The 15037-nt window shown below is 41.1% G+C and overlaps 1 protein-coding gene across 1 annotated transcript; it reads right to left on the bottom strand.

Annotated features, from left to right (window-relative positions):
* Positions 1-9902: 9902 nt before the first annotated feature.
* On the bottom strand, positions 9903-14680 carry LOC306868945 (uncharacterized protein). Its single transcript, XM_079415427.1, has 2 exons — positions 13663-14680; positions 9903-11808 (listed from the first exon to the last, which is right to left on the bottom strand). The coding sequence occupies exons 1-2, from the start codon at positions 14474-14476 to the stop codon at positions 11090-11092; spliced, it is 1533 nt and encodes a 510-aa protein (XP_079271553.1). The 5' UTR covers positions 14477-14680; the 3' UTR covers positions 9903-11089.
* Between the last annotated feature and the right edge of the window lie 357 nt (positions 14681-15037).

The raw sequence follows: 15037 nt of genomic DNA, 5'->3' as shown, positions 1-15037 counted from the left end.
GATATTATGCACTGTAGATGATGATAACTTCAAACTCTTTGCAATTTTTCTCTGAGAAACTCCTTTCTGATATTGCTCCACTATTTTTCGCCGCAGCATTGGGGGAATTGGTGATCCTCTTGCCATCTTGACTTCTGAGAGACACTGCCACTCTGAGAGGCTCTTTTTATACCCAATCATGTTGCCAATTGACCTAATAAGTTGCAAATTGGTCCTCCAGCTGTTCCTTATATGTACATTTAACTTTTCCGGCCTCTTATTGCTACCTGTCCCAACTTTTTTGGAAGTCATGTGTAGCTCTCATGAAATCTAAAATGAGCCAATATTTGGCATGACATTTCAAAATGTCTCACTTTCAACATTTGATATGTTATCTATATTCTATTGTGAATAAAATATAAGTTTATGAGATCTGTAAATTATTGCATTCCTTTTTTATTCGTAATTTGTACAGTGTCCCAACTTTTTTGGAATCGGGTTTATATATATATATATATATATATATATATATATATATATATATATATATTGACATGGAAAAGATTATTACCAGCAAACGATGACACGATCAGGACCGGCTCCACACTGGGATCATCAGCCAGGAGGTCCTCCATTGATTGGATTGGATTGGATTCAATTTATTGTCATTGCACATATAGGTACAAGGCAACGAAATGCAATAGAGAAGAAGAATACAGCACAACATGAGGAAAGAAAGGAGAAAAAAAATAATCCTCATACTATGCTCCTGAACGGGAGTACAGTGTGAGAACAGACAAAAAAACTCAGCATAGAGCACAGTCAATACAGGAACACACACCTTGCAGAGAGTAATCCAGTTCAGACGAACAGCCATCCGGTCTGCAGCCATTACAGCGCCAACACAGACCCGTTATCAGACTGACGGGAAGAAGCGGCAAAGGCGTTGGATGGGGGTAGTGGGAGGTGAATGAATATCTGTAAGTTCGTGTGCCTAGAGATCCGCCGCGCTGGCACTCCAAACAAGTTGTCTCAGTCCGCAGATTGTGGTGTGACACAGCAATTGCCATGGGAACGACCTTGGCCGGAACCCAAACGCTCGACAATCACAAGGTGTTTGTTGAGGGGGGAGGGAAGAAAGAGCGTCTCCCTGCAGCATTCATCCGGGGAGTTAGATTCCAGAGCAACCTTGCCAAGCTGTCTGTTGTTTTGGGAAGCTGAAAAGAGATAAGATTGTTTGGTCTTTGGGCGAACAGCTGCCTTCTAATTTCACAGCTATTCTCATTGTCCATTCTGATCTCCTTGTCCATCAATTTTCCTTTCCAAAGCCGAGAGCTTAGCCGTCATCGAATCCATATTGCAGTTAATAGTCTCTGTCTCAGAGCCGACCGCTCTGCCAACTGCTTCAATCATGACGGGCAGCCTTGTGAGGTTTTGGACAGCTGTTCCCGTCTCCTGAATTCTCCGATAACTCAGGGCAACGCCTAATCCAAACAGCAGAAACCCAGTTATCATGGTTCCGAATAGGTAGATGTCTTCAATGTCCTCCACGGAAAGAGCCGCCAGACACACGATCCGCCACCTCTCCCATGCGTCCATCGTGTAGCCAGCTGCGAAAGTCCCAGCAGGACACTTGGGTTCTCCCGATCCCAAACTTCTAGTCAAGAAGATGGTGTCAATTGCGTTAAGAGACCAGTTGATCAGATCCATAATTTCGATTTTGTAGAATAGTGCAGAGAGAGTCTCTTGAGTGTTAGACAAGGACAAGACGAGAGAGCAAGCAGGGGAGATGAGGGTAGGGAGGGAAGAAAAATGCGACCGCCTTCGCTGAGAGCCAAACGAGAAGCCATGAAATAAGGACCAGCTGCTGGCACCACTCCCAGTCTTCTTCTTACTGTCCAGAAATAGCAAATGTCTTCAAGTGGCCCTACTCCCAAAATAATGCAAATGCCAGTATCAAAACACACCTGTGTTTTAACTGCCTGAACTTATTGTCACATGCCTCTGCTCCAAAGTCATATCCTTTTGTCAGCATTTGTGCAGCTACCTTTTTCCACACTTCTACTTTCTTTAATACAGGAGATTGAAAGTCTTCAGCCATTTGCTTTGTCAGAGAAATTAGAAGCAATGTTGAATTGTGCGTAGGGTTGCCACCTATGTCTGATAAAAAACCTGGACATATCGATGACCTGACCGACCGCTTTGCTCACAAGTGAAAATGTCCATTAGACCAGTGGTTCCCAAACCTGTCCTGGAGGCACCCCAACACTGCACGTTTTCGTTGTCTCCCTAATCAAACACACCTGATTCAACTCATCAGCTCATTATCACATGGGTTAATGAGCTGATGAGTTGAATCAGGTGTGTTTGATTAGGGAGACAATGAAAATGTGCAGTGTTGGGGTGCCTCCAGGACAGGTTTGGGTACCACTGCATTAGACATTAGACCCACAAGACAAAATTGGCCTTTGTGCAGTACGATTGTCCATAGTCGTGACTCGTGAATATTTTAAACATCTCAAGTATTCTCACTTATCTTACTTAACTTATAGCTTACCTGATTGCTTAGATACTGGTGCTTGTGCTTGCTTTTGCTTCCTCTTTGCTAAAGAAATAAGTAGAGGGATGACATTAGATTTGGCTATGGCCATGTCACACACCGTGATAGGTAGCTGTTAATTCGGCGACAGTAATTTTGTCCTCTGAGTTTTTTGTAATCATGAATGATGAAATTGCCTTTGTTTGTCTGGTTACTTGAACGCGACTCTGATGTTTCTTCGTTTTAGCATGGTCATCCAAAGCAGTTTTGCCTTCATGTTTAACCAGAATTTTAACTGAGCATATGGAGCAAGTAGCATATAGTGGATCGCCTGGTGTTTGCTTTAGCCATGTGGAGTAATTGTCATTTTTCATCCAGTCATTATTAAAGTAGGTCGAACGTTTCATTTTCTTTTTTACTGGCCTGTCAGTCTTTGTTGACACACTGTCATCTTCGTCCTCCGTCTCGCCACCCATGTTAACACTAACAAACGATGTTGACGACGTACAATCTTCTTCACTGCTTCAATTTGCCGCCTGTAGTAACTGGCTAGCTGCCAAGACAGACGCGCTAGATGACGTAGTCTACGTCACGTCACACGACGCACCCGTCCCAGAGCCAATGATAGTGCATTCTACACACAAGAGACACCCTATGAGAGACACCGACCACTCTGTGCACATAGGCTATTTCAAGTGAGAAAATAGCAAATTGAACATACATATTCACGTAGCCTTTCGAAAACCGGGACATTCAGTGTCCCGGGAGAGTGGATAAATTTCGGAGGGGAGTCCGAGCTTCTGGCAGTGTTGAGTTCAGTAACTTTGGCGATTTTAACTTCGGACCAATCAACCCGTTTGATTAAGGTGATGTAATTCTTTGATGGTTCTAACAGGTTGTGTTTAGCTGATGTGCAAATCCTGCCATTATGCTCTCTCTCTCTCTCTCTCTCTCTCTCTCTCTCTCTCTCCATGCCTTCCTTGCGTTGGCATCTGTGTTTAATGTGTGTATGTTTGTGTCTAGTCCAATGTTACATGTTCCCCTGTAGTGTAGTTTAATAAACATCCATATGTATTCACACTTGGTTGTCTGTGTCTGCAGCTCACAGAAACGGGGTCACTTTAACGTTCCGGTTTTGTTACGTGCAAAAACGAAAACAAATGACATTGAACAGGAACAAAAACAAAAACGAAAACAAAATCAATTTTAATCGTTCTGAACAGAAATTCCAAATTAACCGGTTAATAACGGTATTTTTATCGTTCTCTTTATTATAGCAATTTGGCAGACCAAAAACATGAATTCAAATTGTGTGCGCAAATACGACGGTGACGCATAACGTTACAATGTGAAATGCCCGCGAAGCAGACGTCATAAGCAGAGCCCTTTCTGATGTGACCAGCTTAAGGTTACCAAGCACCTGGCTGTTTCATGTGCAAAGGTATGTTTAGGTTTAAGTTATTGTAGCCTAATTAAAACTTGTAGTTAAAATTCCAAAAAATAATTACTGATTGTCTATTGTTTTTAGATGGGTCGCCATAAAGAAAATCCCTTTCGTCAATTTTTTTCATATGACAAATCGTCTGATAAATCGATCTGTAATATTGAAGGATGAGGGGCAGAAATAGCTGGGAATCGTGGCGGTAACCTGCAGAGACACATTCAACTTAAACATCCAACGAAATATGTTGATTCGACCAGCAATAAAAGGTCAGCAGCTGATGGACAAACGACTCTAGACGCGGTCGTAGTGAAAAAGCCAAAGACAACAGGCCCACATGTTCAAATGTCTCCAGAATGTCTAAAATATGCGTGCATAGAGCTTGTGACGGTCAACGGGAGACCATTTACATTAATGGAAGACACTGGCTTTAGAAAAATTATCGAGCCACTACAAAACGCTATGGGAAATAATTTAGTCATCAACTCCTCATATATCTGTGACATGGTATCAAGTGTTGCTCAGGAGGGCAGAGAAGAACTGAAAAACGACTTAAAAGGCAGGCTACTAATGCTTAAAATTGATTCTGCCACATGCAGAGACCGATCAGTTCTGGGCGTAAATGTACAATACACTGACGGAGAAAAAATTGTTCTGCGCACTTTGGCCGTAAGAGAGCTCAATGACAGACACACGGCCGAATACATTTCATCTGTCGTGCAAGATGTCTTACACGAATATGATGTTGAATTACGGCAAGTTTATTCAATAACTTCGGATAATGGCGCTAATATGATAAAGGCAGTATCTTTACTATCTGACATACAAGAGGACACCATGTGTAATGAGGTAAATGAGGCTGATACCATGGATAAAGAAGAGGATGGGGATGAGACTGATATCCAAGACGAAAGTCAGGAATTGGTACCGGATTTGGCCATCGAACTTGATTCTGTGATGCAAGAACATGTGTTGCGCAGTGTGCGGTGTTCAGCTCATACTTTGCAGATGGCAGTTGATGATGCATTAAAAGAGCAACGGTCAACAAATTTGCTTTCTAAAGCGAGAACGCACACAGAACGTAGTTGTTCTTCTAAAAAGGATGGGGCTAAAGAGAGCCATTGTGGACTGCCCAACGCGCTGGCATTCAACACACGATATGCTAGAGCGGCTTTTGGAGCTCAAGAATTTTTGCCAGGACATGTCACCAAATATTAAAGAAATAAATTTAAGTGGAAACGAATGGGAAGCAATAGCCAACTTGGTAAGCGCTTTAAAACCAGCGAAAGTTGCTACGAAAAGCCTTCAGTCGGAACATCTCACCGCCGGCGACTTCTACGGTATTTGGCTTCATTGCGCCTTGTGCACCGACAGAATTGACAATCTTTTTGCAAAACGACTGGTTCAATGTCTTAAGTCACGACAAACAACGCTTTTTGACAACGATGCCTTTGTGGTTGCTTTATTTCTCGATCCGAGATACAGGTTTTTCCTCAGCGATCTTCAATCCGAAAGGGCAAAAATTCACTTAAGTCGTGCCTGGGATGCCATTCAAAATTTGTCGGCAAACAACAACACTGTACAACGTAGTCCATCGCAGGCATCCGACGATGACGACGAGATCGAACAGCTGCTGATGGCAAAAGAAAAATAAATCACAACTGTAAAACATACTCGAGTGTCAATCTCATCTGCTTTGGATATGTATTCGAGAGAACCCCGTCTTAAGAGAAGTGAGTGTCTTTTTAAGTACTGGGCAAGCGTTGCTACCACTAAGCCAGATTTGCACAAACTTGCTATGAATGTAATTGCGCTACCTGTAACGCAAGTAAGTGTTGAGCGTGCATTTTCATGCCTCAAGTACATTCTTTCCCCTCTGAGGTCGTCAATGAATGCACAGGTCCTAGAGGACATTCTCTTTGTACGATTAAACAAAAAGTATGGACTTTAAGTAGGCCATAGAATGACTGCATTTTTTTTATATATAAAATATAAATTTTGCTGAAGCCTATCCAGTCCTAGAGGACATTCTCTTTGTACGTTTAAACCCAAAGTATATGGACTTTAAGTAGGCTATAGATTGACTCTTTTTTTTTTATATAAAATATTTTGCTGAAGCCCATCCAGTTTTTCCAGTAGCCTATTTGGTATATTATAATTTAAGTTGTTGATCTGTTGTGTTAAATGTAAAAAAAAAAATCTGTTGTTGTTTTATAATGTTACAATGCATTACGTTTTCTTTTACTTTTATGCATTAAATGTAAAATCATAACTATCTGGAGTTCTGTTTTGTTTGAGTGAAACTAGCCTATAATAGGCTATTATGCATATTAGGTAAGGAATAAGTCAACAGGTTTTTATCGCAGATTAAGCCGTGTGGTCAGGATGTTAAGCGGATGGTCTTGAAGGGGCTTATTTCGCTATAGTATTATCAAACAAGAAAATTGTTTTTAAAAAATTATTAGCGCATTTGTAACGAGTTTCCAGGTGAACTCGTTTACTTTCGGTTTTAAAGACAAGTTCAAATGACACGAACACGGAATTTGGTTTAATCATTTGTAAACATAATGCCAAACATGTTATTAAAAGGCGCACACACCTATCTATCTATCTATCTATCTATCACGCCGTGTAATAAAATAACGTTTATTAACCGGTATTTTTTCTAGAAAACCGTTTTCGGAACGTATTGTTTAATGAGGAACGCAAGAACAGAAATGTTATAATATCGATTCTGCTCGGAGTGAACCGAAAGGATTTTTTTTTCCGTTTTTAAGACCTGCATGGCATACCTTGTGGAAGCGAGTAGATGTCACTCTCATCTTTCTCAAACGATGCCACTCCTGGCACGAACTCTGCCCTTGTGTTGCAGCTTCTATCCTGTGGTCCATGCTGAATGACACCTCCAGAGACTTCAGGTGCAGATATTCCTGCTCTGATAGAACATAGGCAAACGACTCAAACCCGAGACTCGATAGACGAACTAATCAATTCTCTTTCCGGCTCAGGCTGCATTGATTAAGCGTATGGGGCTGTCACGTGATGAACGAACGACTCAAACCCGAGACTCGATATAGACGAACTAATCAATTCTCTTTCCGGCTCAGGCTGCATTGATTAAGCGTATGGGGCTGTCACGTGATGAACGAACGACTCAAACCCGAGACTCGATATAGACGAACTAATCAATTCTCTTTCCGGCTCAGGCTGCATTGATTAAGCGTATGGGGCTGTCACGTGATGAACGAACGACTCAAACCCGAACACTTGTCAGATAAGAGGTGGTGCGCTAATCATAGACTAAAGACCCAGGTAAACAATTAAGTAATATTTTCTGTTTCTTATAGCATAGTTTTGTATTGTTTGTAGTGTGATAAACGTTTGCATAAGTAGTAGATGTGTTTGGAAAGTAACACGTAACATTTGAATTATATTTCGCTAAAATGAACGAAATCACTCAAAAAAAGATTCGTTCATTTTGCTGAACAAGACTCAAAGGTCCGAGTCGGTAAAATGATCCGAACTTCCCATCACTGGCAGCCAGTTAAACGTGCAGCGACTGAGTGGCGCACTCTGCTAAGCTGCTGGCCCCGAACCTTTCAGGTCGTGGGTTTGAATCCCTGTTGGCACACGCCCAGACCACGAGCGGTACCGTGGCCAGAAGCGGTGCAAACATTGCTTTTGTTCCAGACGTTGGATCTTCCGTGCGTGTTTGTCTTGAATCAGAAACGTGTTTGTTTGTTCTCATCCGAACTTCTGTTCAATTTTGAACTTCTGTACTTCTGAACCTATCTGTTTTTTTCTATGTACGTTCTATTTCAGCTTTTTATGGTCTTCCCGCTCTGCGCCGCACTACAGCCCATTTGTGGGCTTGGCCCCAGAATCGCTGCTTGCAGCTATATTTTTACTTGGTCTTAGTGATGCGTTCGACACAATAGATCATGAGATACTCATAGATTGATTACAAAACTATATGGGCATTCAAGGGCAGGCTTTAAGATGGTTTAGATCCTACCTGTCCAATCGCTACCACTTTGTTTATTTAAATGGGGAATCATCTCAATTATCACCAGTAAAGTATGGAGTACCACAAGTATCTGTCCTAGGTCCTCTGCTATTTTCAATATACATGTTGCCCCTTGGTAATATTATTAGAAAACACGGGATTAGTTTCCATTGTTATGCTGACGATAATCAACTATATCTCTCAACAAGACCAAATGAAACTTCTAAATTATCTAAGCTAACAGAGTGTGTTAAAAATGTAAAAGATTGGAAGACCAATACATTTTCTCCTATTAAATTCAGATAAGACAGATATTACTTATCGCAACGGAGAAATTAGGGGTCAATGGTTGAACTGAGAGGAGCGATAATGAGGATATTTCAGGTTCAACTTGAACAGTACTCACCGCTGGGCGTGGGGGACGGACAGGACAGGTCCTGATATAATGGTCGGAAGCTGCACAGTACAGACTTAGTCCGGCCGCAAGACGGCGAGCATGCTCCATGCGTGATAATCGTGTGGAGTCTACCTGCATGGGTTCTGGTACTGGCGCACTATAGGCGGGTGTGGCAAGCTGGTGTGGGGGTTCCTCTGAGTGGCAGGCGGCGAGGCGTTGGAAATGCATTTTGCGAATAAATTCCTCCAAGCGCATCAAAAAAAGTCATGTGACTGTGCTGTGAGATGGGATAACTTGACTAGCAGCGGACTGATCTCGTTCACAGCATCTGAAATGTTTTGGTTGTTCCGAGATGCCTGAGCAAAGTCTGTCATCAAAGTATATAATTGTCTAAACGATTGCGTTCCCAAACAGCAGCATTCACCTCCGAAAGCAATGACAGCATGTATTGTGTTTCGTCTGCTCGCTCTAAGGCGCAATTAATTTTTCATATATGAAAATTAATATATTCAGTTGCTTATCCAAGTTTTCTATAAGCTATTTAGTGCCAGTTTACCAGGAAGTGATGATTTTATTCTCTTTGACTCGTTGGATGGAACGTGCTTGTTCGCAAATGTTTTATGCGATATTCCAATTTTGCGCACAAGTTAAATTTGCAACTTTGGATGGAAACCCGGCTATTGACTCCCTGACAGTAACACGCTGATGTGAGCATATACGTGATGGTGCTAGTCGCTACTGCCCAATTAAATGGAGTGATGGTATAAGGGCTGTAGACATTCGTCACAATGAAGATGTTCCCATCACTTACACTATTGCAGTGTGTGGTGAGGGGGGGGCGTGGTTAGCGGAGTCTGCAGCGGGAGAGAGAGCCTGGAGACGAGCGGTGAGTAAGTGGGCCAAGTACAAGATGACATTCACCTGTTTCTCGTTCCCAGTGATTGGCGTGGAGAGTGTACAAAAGCCACAGAGAGGCAAACGGCTGGGGAGAGACACAGACTGAGGACTCGGGACTACGGAATTGCTGCTCTATCTCAGTGAAAAGGACTGTGAACTTACGTTTATTTTTGGAAGTGCATTGAGCACGCTGTTATTTTTGGGACATTTACAATAAACGGCCCGAGCCTCAGTCACGCTGACTCCGACTTCTTCCTTCCTCTCTTGTGAACCTTGCTACACAGTGTAAGTGAACCAATGAAACGGAAACACCACAGTGTCTTGTCATCAAAACACACGATTTGTGTCAATTGCAAGTGACATTGTAATTCTGTTTCTTCTTTCTTGTATTCACCACCTGGCTACTGTTGTAAAATGTTGAGAGATTCAATAAAAAAAAAAAAAACTGAAATAAAATCAAATAAAAGAAGATCTTGCTGTAATTTGGCCTGTTATTTGTAGAGTATTTTATTCTAATATAGTATTGATCACTATTTCCTCTCGGTGCTGCGATTTCTTCCTTCCTGCAAATTAATTAAACACAAAAGCATTTACTGAGCTCTCATGATTGCAGATTGTTCCAGATCAATGGGATTCATCAGATTGTCACGTCACCTTTATTTATATAAGCACTTTATACAATACAGACTGTGTCAAAGTAGCTTTACAGTGTTCAACAGGAAAAACATGTGCTGATAATGCAAGAGGACAATAGATTCAGTTTTCCAGTTGAAGTCAGTTCATTGTTGATTCAGTGATGTCATCGTCCAGATCAGTTCAGTTCAAATAGTGTCTGTGCAATCAAGTCGACGATACTGACGGAAATGAAGTGCCCCCAATGAAGCAAGCCAAAGGTGGCAGTGGCAAGGAATCAAAACTCCATCGGTGACAGAAATGGAGAGAGAGAAAGAAAAAAAAACTCGGGAGAGAACAGGCTCAGACGGGGGTCAGTTCTCCTCTGGCCAGAATTTGGATTGTGTGAGGCTGAAAAACTCACCAGTTCTTCTTGCACAGATGATCTGAAGAAGAATCACAGCAGGAGCAGCAAACACTGCAAACTCAACAATAATCACAATCACTGCGAGAGGACAGGTGATAGACACAATCAAGAGAAGAAGAAACTGTGAAACTGGGAATGAAATGAAAGGTATAAACCAATAAACAATGTAAAGACGTGTGTGGTACCTCCGAATAATCCAGCAGTAACTGAAGTCAGTAGGACTGCTGTGATCATGTCCGTTAGTTCAGTTCAAACATAATAAACATACAGCATAAACCAAACATCATCATCATCATCACATCATAATTAAATTCAGCATCAAATGATGAAAGAACTTCCACTGTTTCAGGAGTCCATCATCTACGATCATGTTAATCTCACGGTGTCAGGAGAAACATTTACTGTCCGATTAGGGCTTTTGAGTTGATCTGAATCTCTCAGTACAAGTGATACATGCATTATAAGACAACTGGACATAATATGAAATTCATAAGAAAACACAGCGATATCATTTATATCATGAAGCAAAATGATACACAAGAATTAAACTATTTGACATTGTTCTTTGCCATCTTTGAGTTGATCTGAATCTCAGTTGAATCTGCTGGTTTTGAAGATGAAGATGAACTTCATTCACTGTGAAAACTTTAGATAATGTTTCTTTGTCATGTCACTTGTTCTGTCTGTTTAGGACAGATTTATCCAGATGATATTTTATTGCTTGATGCATTATTGTGTCTCATTTGTTGAGGACGCTCATCAGACCTGAAAGTGCTGGATCTGAAGATGATCTACTTAATGTGATGGTTATATGTATGCATGTGTAGACCAGATGAATGATTGAATCGCTTCCCACATGCAGTGCACTGATACGGTTTCTCTCCAGTGTGAATCCTCTCGTGTCTTTTAAGGCTTCCTGACTGACTGAATCTCTTGTCACAGTGTGAACACTTGTACGGTTTCTCTCCAGTGTGGATCATCTCATGCCGTTTTAAACACTTAGCTGAAGTAAAAGTCTTCTCACACTCAATGCATATGAACTCTCTCACAGCAGTATGTGTTTTCAGATGTTCTTTCAAATTTTCTAGACGTGAAAAACTCTTTCCACACACAGAACATGAATGTGGCTTCTCCGTTGAATGAACTGTCAGGTGCTTCTTCAGGTTTGAAGGCCTTGCAAATGTTTTGCCGCACTGATCACACGAGTACAGTTTGTCTCCAGTGTGGATGAACATATGGCCCCTAAGGTGTGCTGTCTGTGAGAAACTCTTCCCGCACTGATCACAAGAGTACGGTTTCTCTCCAGTATGATATCTCATGTGACACTTAAGATGATGTTTTTGTGTGAAACTCTTTCCACACTGAGTGCAGATGAAAGATTGATTGGCTCCTCTTTTCTTTTGATCCCTCTGTTTGGTTTGAGAGCAGCTCAAACTTTTTTCTCCAGTTTTGACATGATTTTTCTCCTCAACTTCTCTCAATTCTTCATTCTCCTTTTCTTTAATCAACTCTACAAATGAAAGTAAAAATGGTTTATTTTCAGTAAATCGTGAAAAGCAGAGAAATGTGGACATAAAAATGAAACCTGATATAAAAGTGTAAAGTAGATCTTTTTTTTTTGTAAATGATCCGTCCCTGAAATGATTCCATGAATGAGGTACACTGATCTTCAAATGATTTTTAAAACATTATAGGCAAAAGTCCATGTTTCTATAGGAAGAACTATTAAATATGTTTGATCCACTACAAAAATGATCAGACATAATGTTATTGAAAAAAGTGCCCAGTTCATAGAAAGTGTCTGTTATGGCTTGTTTCCACCGAGCGGTACGGTTCAGTACAATACAGTACGGTACGCAATCATGTCCGTTTCCATTGTCAGAAGTTGTGAATGGTACCAAAATAGCGAACCGTACCATACTACTTTTTTGGTAGCCTTCCGTTGAGGTACCTAGCACAGCAAAGGGTGGAGCTAAACTCACTGCAGAATGTTGATTGGTTGACTAGAATCATCACTTGTGCGTGATACAAGCTCCTCCTTCACTCGTTCCGCTCTGCTATCCATGAGTGTTGGCTTATTTACACCAGAGTGCCCAAACACAAAAATATATCTAAGAGGGTATTTTATCATTATATTTTCACACAGACAACAGCCGTTTCTCAATATGCGTTCGTGTTCTTGTGAAACGTCATTGCCCAAAAACCTGCATAATTTTCAAAATATTACTGTTTTTATGTCATGAAATGTAGTTTTAAGAGTTTTTCAGGCGAGAATGTAGTTGTTTAAAACTCAAATCTACAGTTTATTTATAAAGATAGCGCCTATCTGGAAAATTGGTTGGTCAATTTCGAAGCTCCAGGCGATCAGCGGGCGCTCAGTGCTCATGTATCCGCCTCGAGCAGCCTTAGCTCGGCTAGTCCTCCCGACATCTGCCGCTGGCTCTGATGACTCCGCAGTGATTAAACATGAGATACTACTCGTTCTGGGGATATTTAACAGGCATTCGTGGTCTCGTGAATCTATGATTTGTTCCTGGTCATATCGTTTTGGGTGAACTCAAAATTATGTTTAACTTTATTTATTTTGAGCTTTACCGTAGTATAACGTTACAGTGCTGACTTTGTAGCATATGTTTGACTGAATTGTTTGCTTTTGTCTTTATTTCCTCTTAAGCCTCTTATACTTTTATAATGGCTATAATTGTTCATTAAAACTGTCATTTAACAAACAGAAGCAGAGTTGTGCTTATCGCCGATCGCTACTTTCCAGCTTACACCACGCCTATCAAGTAAGGGTACTCAAGCTGGATCAGGGTGTCCTGTCCCGAATCGTACCGTACTGACCCGTACCGCTCGCTGGAAACCAGCCATTACAGGGCTCCAGACTAACATTTGAGAGCAGAGGCACCAGACCCAGTAAGATCTACAGATGGTAGAAGTATACGGCAGACCTTAGCAAATATCATTGTTCTATCACCGTTTGGTCCAACAGTGAAGGAAAAGGGCAGACAAAAGAGATCAAACATCTCTTTAAAAGAAGGTAACATAACACTAAGTACAGTGTCATCAATGTACATTAAGTATGTTTAGGCAGAAAACGGCTACAAAATGTTTGAGATTACACTAAAGCAAAAACAAAGTGAATCTGATGTGTCTGTTTTTTATGATTCGAAAAGCATTGAGTAAAAATAATATATAAATCTTCTCGTTGTCAGGTCTATCACATTTTTAAGACCTTTGAAAGGTGGATTTAAGATTATTTTTTACATTAAAGAATGTAACACTATTTAAGGATCCGCAGGCACCCTATTAAATCTTTAACACTGTTAACTTCATTAAAGATAAATGAAGAATAAACACCAACCTCCTTGTTCCTCCTGTTTTATTCTCCAGGGTTCTGGTTCTGGTTCTTCTTTTATTCTGCAGGGTTCTGGTTCTGGTTCCTCGTGTTTTATTCTGCAGGGTTCTGGTTCTGGTTCTTGTTTTATTCTCCAGGGTTCTGGTTCTGGTTTTATTCTGCAGGGTTCTGGTTCTGGTTCCTCCTGTTTTATTCTGCAGGGTTCTGGTTCTGGTTTTATTCTGCAGGGTTCTGGTTCTGGTTCCTCCTGTTTTATTCTGCAGGGTTCTGGTTCTGGTTCTTGTTTTATTCTGCAGGGTTCTGGTTCTGGTTCCTCCTGTTTTATTCTGCAGGGTTCTGGTTCCTCCTGTTTTATTCTGCAGGGTTCTGGTTCTGGTTCCTCCTGTTTTATTCTCCAGGGTTCTGGTTCTTGTTTTATTCTCCAGGGTTCTGGTTCTGGTTCTTGTTTTATTCTGCAGGGTTCTGGTTCTGGTTTTATTCTCCAGGGTTCTGGTTCTGGTTCTTGTTTTATTCTCCAGGGTTCTGGTTCTTGTTTTATTCTGCAGGGTTCTGGTTCTGGTTTTATTCTCCAGGGTTCTGGTTCTGGTTCTTGTTTTATTCTCCAGGGTTCTGGTTCTGGTTCTTGTTTTATTCTGCAGGGTTCTGGTTCTGGTTTTATTCTCCAGGGTTCTGGTTCTGGTTCCTCTTGTTTTATTCTCCAGGGTTCTGGTTCTTTTCTGCAGGGTTCTGGTTCCTCCTGTTTTATTCTCCAGGGTTCTGGTTCTGGTTCTTCTTTTATTCTGCAGGGTTCTGGTTCACTCTCTTCTTTAACAAACACCATCTTCACAGCAGATCTCAGTTCAGATGATACTCCTCCAGATATTCCTGCTTGCTTCAACACAGATGAGAATAATACAGGAAACGTTATTTACTGATCTGATGCAATGCTGTATCTTTCTATTTAGAAATAGGCTACATTTCAACAAACAGTTTGTAGCATCCCGAGATAACAACAGAGAGCTGGTGACACTAATCTTCTTCCTCTGGGGTTTAATGGTGTTTGACAAACAAACATGTGTTTTAGCACCACCCGCTGGACTGGAGAGAAGCAGAGAGAGGAGGGAAATAATATGAGATAAATACTTTGTGAATGTACAGACTTAAATTAGGCAAAGTCAGCTCTGCTTAACTTAAACAATATTAGCAAATACAGAGAATCATGTGTTGTCTACATGCTGAAGAACATATTAGAAAGATTCAAGCACTTCATCACATTTAGATGAGTGAAGTGAAGTGACATACTGCCAAGTACGGTGACCCATACTCGGAATTCGTGCTCTGCATTTAACCCACACACACACACACACACACACACAGCAGTGAACACACACACACACACACA

The sequence above is a fragment of the Barbus barbus genome (genome assembly GCF_936440315.1).
Source record: "Barbus barbus genome assembly, chromosome: 4".
NCBI lineage: Eukaryota > Metazoa > Chordata > Actinopteri > Cypriniformes > Cyprinidae > Barbus > Barbus barbus.
This window is presented reverse-complemented; position numbering and strand designations above follow the sequence as displayed.